The following is a 6,676-nucleotide window of genomic DNA, read 5'->3' on the forward strand; positions in this document are numbered from 1 at the left end:
TCCTATAATCCTAATCACACTTATACTCCAACGTTTATATAAATCTAACAACTCGAATGTACTTAACACTTAAAACCTAACACCGTATAAGTTTGTAACGGTATTTAATTATTTATAATAACGTAATGGTTAAAAGTTATCTTTAGACAAGAGTATGAGGGCTAAACCTAAACATGCATTCACTTGTAAATCTCACCCAATGGACTCCCTCACATACTCATAAACCCAAACCCCCATTCTTACCAAACCTTACTCTTATCTACAATGTCATCAATCGCCGCCGGCACCGGCCAATTCCTCACTCTCCGTCACCGGCGCAACCGGTCAAACCTCCAATCTTCACCGTCCTCAGCTTCTATTACAACCTCCACCATCACATGCCATCAAATCAAATCTCAAAACCCTAACAAACCCACCAAAAACCCACATCCAAAATCATCTTTTTTTCCATTTTCCGTCAAGAATCTCGCCGTATCCGCCGCAGCCGGAGTTATATTTCACGCCGCGTTAAAAAACCCATCTTTTTTAGGTTCCGGCGGTGGTAGCGGCGGTTCCGGCGGCGGCGGCTACGGCGGAGGTGGTGGAGGCGGCGGTGGCGGCGGTGGTGGGTGGTGGAAGTGGGTTTTGTCTCCTGAGGCTAATGCTGATGAGAATCAATCGGAATGGGATTCACATGGTTTGCCAGCTGATATTGTTGTTCAGTTAAATAAGCTTAGTGGTTTTAAGAAATATAAGGTGTCTGATTTAGTGTTTCTGGATAAGGTTAAGTCGATAATTGTCGGGTCGGATGACTCGTTTTTCGAAATGGTTTCGTTGCGTGCAGGTGGTGTTTACACCAAAGCTCAGCTTCAGAAAGAGTTGGAAACTTTAGCTACTTGTGGTATGTTTGAGAAAGTTGACTTAGATGCGAAAACGAACGCGGACGGGACGATAGGGTTGACGGTGTCGTTTACGGAGTCGACGTGGGAAGAGGCTGATCATTTTAAGTGTATTAATGTTGGATTAATGCAACAGTCAAAAGCGGTTGATATTGAGGAAAACATGACTGAGAAGGAGAAGATGGATTATATGCGGGCTCAAGAGCGGGAGTACCGGAGGAGGATGGAGAGGGCGAGACCGTGTATGTTGCCGCGGTCGGTTCATGGTGAGATATTGCAGATATTGTCACAAGGGAATGTGAGTGCTAGGATGTTGCAGAATATTAGGGATAGGGTGCAGAAATGGTATCATGATGAAGGGTACGCGTGTGCTCAGGTTGTGAATTTTGGGAATTTGAACACGAATGAAGTTGTTTGTGAGGTGGTTGAAGGTGATATTACTCGGGTTGTGATTCAGTTTCAAGATAAACTTGGGAATGTTTGCGAAGGGAACACGCAAATTGGAGTTGTCAAAAGAGAATTGCCTAAACAGGTATATCTTACTAGCTAATCTGACTATCACTTATTGTTTCTTGTATGCATCATTGTATAGTATTATTTTGTTCTTTTTCAGTTGTTTTGTTTTAGGTGTACTGTTAGTAATCTTGCAAGTTTTTCAACCTGCATTATAGTAATAATGGGATAGCTAACAGTATTCTTTTAGCTTAGAAGATAGAAAATAGTCTTCTTCAGGCTTGCAGTCTATTATTACCTTGAAAACCAAAAATCAGTTTTGTCAGATTGCAAGCTTTGTTTTTCTGATACTTTTTGTTTATCGTTTCATCATATGTTTGTAGCTATGATTTATTTTTTTAGCCGTTCTGTTTTAGGTATACGATTCGATTAGTGATCTTGCAAGTTTTCGGCCTGCGGTATAATAATAATGGAATAGCTAACGGTTTTCCTTTAGTTAAAAAAGCGTTTATATATAATAGAAAATGATCTTTTTCAGGCTTGCAGCCTATTATTCTCTTGAAAAAGCAAAATTAGTTTTTACAGATTGCGAAGGCTAGTTTTTTTTTGGCCCTGATCAGATGAGGATTCAGAAACAAAGAATAGAAGTTTCTATCCTTAATTCTTTTGAAGCAATTTGTTGTGAAACAAAGTTCACAACACTTCTTAAACAAACAAAATGAAGTATTAACAGAAAATACAAGTTTTGCTAAGTGCCTAAATTAATTTCTAGTTAGCAAAGCAAGATGGTAAGAAGGCATCAAATGATTTATAGAATTATAGCTCAAGAATTATGTTTGGTTCCATTGTTTGCATTTATCATGATAGATATTATTTATAATCACGAATACGTTAATTTTGCTTGCAGCTTCAAAAAGGTAATGTTTTCAACATTGAAGCCGGGAAGCAAGCATTACGCAACATAAATTCTCTATCTTTATTTTCAAATATTGAAGTTAATCCACGCCCCGATGAAAAAAACGAGGGTGGAATTATCGTTGAAATTAAGCTTAAAGAACTTGAGCAAAAATCAGCTGAAGTCAGTACTGAATGGAGCATTGTTCCTGGGCGTGGTGGCCGCCCTACTTTGGTATATCACGTTATATACTTTTACCATATAATTATACTTTTGTGTTATGCAATTTTATTATTGAATATGTTGTCTTGTTATGCAATATTTAGGCTTCAATCCAGCCCGGTGGTACTGTATCTTTTGAGCATCGGAACATCAAGGGACTTAACAGATCTCTTCTCGGCTCTGTAACCACCAGTAACTTTCTTAACCCTCAGGTATTTTTTTATATATGAAACACTTTGTTATGTAATACACTTAATAAGAAACAGAGGTAACAATGAGTTTTTGGCAGGATGATCTTGCTTTCAAGCTTGAATACGTGCATCCTTATTTAGATGGTATATCTAATCCCCGAAACCGCACTTTGCGTACAAGTGTTTTTAACAGCAGAAAGCTCAGCCCGGTTTTCACTGGTGGGCCCGGGGTGGATGAAGTTCCTCCTATATGGGTTGATAGAGCTGGTGTTAAAACCAATATTACTGAGGTAAATTACTAAACTAGCTTTATTGCTAATCACTATATGATTATATTTTGTGCATTATGTTAAATATTTGCATTATTCAGAATTTCACTCGTCAAAGCAAGTTTACGTATGGGATTGTAATGGAAGAGATAACGACACGCGATGAAAGTAGTCATATTTCTGCAAACGGTCAACGGGTTTTGCCAAGTGGCGGTATTAGTGCAGATGGCCCGCCAACAACACTTAGTGGGACGGGTATAGACCGAATGGTATTTGCTCAAGCGAATATTACACGTGACAACACAAAGTTTGTGAATGGTGCAATTGTTGGTGAGAGAAATGTGTTTCAGGTCAGTTTTCTAGACTAGTTTTTTTACGGGTCCGGTTGGCCAGGATATGGGTCGAAACAGGTTCATTTGAATGAGTATAGGCTTGTAAACAAATTGAACAAACACGAAAGGAGCATGTTCGTGTTCGTTCGTTTAGATTTAACAGAACAAACATCGAACTTGAACAACTAAATGAACAGGTTTTACTTGTTTGTGCTCATTTGCTAAGCAAATGAACGTGTTCGTGTATGTTCGTTTCTTAACAGTGGACGGTTCACGAACGGACATAATTGAACATAGATTAATGAACAGTCGAACATGACTGAGCTAAAACTGATTAAAAGTAAATGCGAACATCGAACATCAATGTATGGGGTCTAGAAAATTAATTAAACTAGACTGAATTGTAATAAGCTAAAAAATTAAATGAATGCATAACGAACGCAAATGAGCGAACTTAAACAAACGTAAAATTAAGAACATAAATGAATGCAAAGGAAGGAACGTAAACGAATTTAAGGGAACAAACTTAAATTAACGCTCACAAGCATCAATGAACGAACGAGGCATGTGTTCATTTGTTTAACTAAATGAACACAAACTTTTGTTCATGTTCATTAGTTTATTCCATCGAACTTTTGCCAAAAGGTTCTCTGAATGTTTGGTTTGCATACACGCCTAAATGAGTTTTCTTTAACCCGCTGAGGATAATAACAAAACCTAAATTAATGCAAACGGGTTTAAATCACCATATCTAATTCATTTAGCCATCAATAGTTTTTTAACTCAATCTTGACTTGACCCATTTTGGAACTTGAAACACATACTAACATGGATTGAGCTTTACTGAAATTGCAGCTTGATCAAGGGTTGGGGATTGGCAGCAAATTCCCATTTTTCAACCGTCACCAACTGACGATGACAAAGTTTATTCAACTTAAGGAAGTTGAAGAAGGTGCTGGTAAATCACCACCACCTGTACTTGTTCTTCATGGTCATTATGGCGGTTGTGTGGGTGATCTTCCTAGTTATGATGCTTTTACTCTTGGCGGGCCTTACTCGGTTAGGGGCTATAACATGGGTGAGATTGGTGCTGCTAGAAATATCCTCGAGGTATGTTTGTCTTTTGGCTCATTATCATTCATAAATAAATGGGTTGAAGTGTAACTAAGCCTGTAAACGAACGTTTAGTGAATCATTTGATGGGAAGTTCGTTTTTGTTCATTTAGTTAAATAAACGAGCATGACACATTTACGTTCGTTTATGTTCGTCAGTTAACGTTTTTTAGTTTCATTTGTTAATTGATTGAACTTCTTTTGGCACATTATAACTTGGTACAGTTCTAGTAACTGTTTAGACCAAATACGTTGTTCTTCACATTTCTTTTAACTAGTTTTAGATCAATTATGTTTGTTTTCATCTGTGTTTAGTTATGTTCGTTCGTTTATATTGTGAACGAAACATGAAAAAGAAATCCCCGCTTGTTTAATTTTTCGTGTTTGTTTGTTCGGTTAAAATTAAACGAACGAACGAACATGAACATGCTCTGTTCGTATTTGTCTGGCTTGTTTACAAAGCTCAAGTGTAATAATCTAAGTTAATTGTGGGTTTTAAAAGTTTTTAGTGTTTTTGACCCTAAAATCAAGTTTTATTATTTGGAAGCATGTTATTAACCGTTAGCTAAGATAGCTAATATTATTATTTTCTATAGGTTGCTGCTGAAATACGTATACCAGTGAGAAATACGCACGTATACGCGTTTGCAGAACACGGGAATGACTTAGGCAGTTCAAAAGATGTGAAAGGGAACCCAACCGAGGTTTACAGGCGCATGGGACAGGGTTCATCATACGGTGTTGGTGCTAAACTGGGGTTAGTTCGTGCAGAGTATGCTGTCGATCACAATTCAGGGACCGGTGCTTTGTTTTTCAGGTTTGGGGAGAGATTTTAATTTTGTTGTTTTTAATTATATGTTTTTTTGCAACTTGGAAGAAAAGGTTATTGTGTGAGATTGTGACTGAAACTTACGTGTTGTGTAGAAAATTAATAATTTTTGTTGAACCAAGGTGAGATGTACTATCGAGTATTGCCGAATGTTTTATTAAATGATAACAATTTTTAAGAGTATGTATAATGCATGTAGGCATGTAGCTATAAGAATGTATGTGGCAATCACTGTCACGTTAGGTTTTGGGTTGGCTAATATAACCTGTTTATTAAACATGTTAACCGAATACTACCAACATGATAAACGGTTTGAACACTTGGAACTGTAAGCGAGGTTTTGGAAGATGGGAAAGATTTAAGTTTCAGTTCATCATTTCGGTCACATTTCTCTGTAATAATGTGGTTTAAATTTAAGTATATTTCGGTCTTATTTCTCTGTAATAAGCTATGTGACGTATCCTAACCAAATTTATTTTAATCTGATTTAGACTTTGTTGATCAAGTGCAAACCGATTTTTAAACCGACCCAGTTTGAAGAATCAATCTGGTTAGGGATGGTAATAACCAAACTGTTAACCGAAAGTGAACCACAATTAACCAAAAATTGATTAATTGAAAGTCTGTTATTGATTTTTCTAACCCTTAGTTAATCGAATCAAACCACTCATATTTTTCTAGCTTTTATACCTTAGTTTCATGTTTTTACACTATTTATATCTTTATTTCATGTATTTATACCTCTATTTCATGTATTTTAAGCCAAAAAATTAGCCCAAGCTTGGTTTTAATTATTAACCGAACCGAAAATCGAAAAACTAATCGAATTAACAAAACCCATGACTGTATAATACAATTACAAACTTTGGTACCGCTAAGTGCCGATTGGGCCACTTGGCGGCCCGTATTGGTCCTTGAATTTTTTTTTGTTTTAGTTTCGGTACCGTGACAAATATAACGGAAATTGAACAAATTCGCGTATACTCACTGCATTTTGTTTTAATTTCGGTATCGTAACCAATGTGACGGAAATTGGCCGAATTTGCGTAGACTTGCCGCTTAAACTTCCGGGATCGACAACGCTCGGTTCTTCCCAAGGCCTGAGTGTTATTGAGTGACGCCACTCAATTGATACACCTCAAATTTTATGTTTTTGTTTTATTTTCGGTTTTTAGCTCCGATATCATAACGCACTTAACGGAAACCAACCGAATTTGCGTCGACTTACCGCCTCAACCCGGGACAAACAACGTTTGGGTTTATCATCGCCCGGATTTTCAACATGCCCATGCAATGCAACAGGCCGGGTACAACACTAGTTTGTTAATAAAATAGATTAATTGAACCGAACGGTGCACACACCTTATCCCGTTTACACACTTAACTGGAACTGGGCAAGGCCCGTATACATCTAGCCCACACAGGATCCAAACCCGGCCGACAAACCATCAGCGACGAACAAAATCAAAACAATTTATTTGTGTGGTGCAGAAA

The 6,676-nt window shown here is 37.4% G+C and overlaps 1 protein-coding gene across 1 annotated transcript; it reads left to right on the top strand.

The window, feature by feature from the left end:
• The first annotated feature begins 234 nt into the window (after nucleotides 1-234).
• LOC143535700 (protein TOC75-3, chloroplastic-like) lies at nucleotides 235-5,351 on the top strand. The gene is made up of 7 exons (XM_077029885.1): nucleotides 235-1,410; nucleotides 2,239-2,460; nucleotides 2,553-2,660; nucleotides 2,738-2,929; nucleotides 3,010-3,258; nucleotides 4,096-4,350; nucleotides 4,950-5,351. The coding sequence occupies exons 1-7, from the start codon at nucleotides 265-267 to the stop codon at nucleotides 5,187-5,189; spliced, it is 2,412 nt and encodes an 803-aa protein (XP_076886000.1). The 5' UTR covers nucleotides 235-264; the 3' UTR covers nucleotides 5,190-5,351.
• Nucleotides 5,352-6,676: the final 1,325 nt, after the last annotated feature.

Source organism: Bidens hawaiensis, unplaced genomic scaffold, assembly GCF_021521415.1.
Source record: "Bidens hawaiensis isolate Kalapana, Puna unplaced genomic scaffold, B.hawaiensis_p1.1 tig00010570_1, whole genome shotgun sequence".
Classification (NCBI taxonomy): domain Eukaryota; kingdom Viridiplantae; phylum Streptophyta; class Magnoliopsida; order Asterales; family Asteraceae; genus Bidens; species Bidens hawaiensis.

Excerpts from the sequence above, each read along its gene's own strand:
- LOC143535700 (XM_077029885.1), top strand. The coding sequence starts at position 265 with ATGTCATCAATCGCCGCCGGCACCGGCCAATTCCTCACTCTCCGTCAC. Across the intron at positions 1,411-2,238 it reads AAAGAGAATTGCCTAAACAG|CTTCAAAAAGGTAATGTTTT; the intron begins GTATATCTTACT and ends TTTTGCTTGCAG. Across the intron at positions 2,461-2,552 it reads GTGGTGGCCGCCCTACTTTG|GCTTCAATCCAGCCCGGTGG; the intron begins GTATATCACGTT and ends TGCAATATTTAG.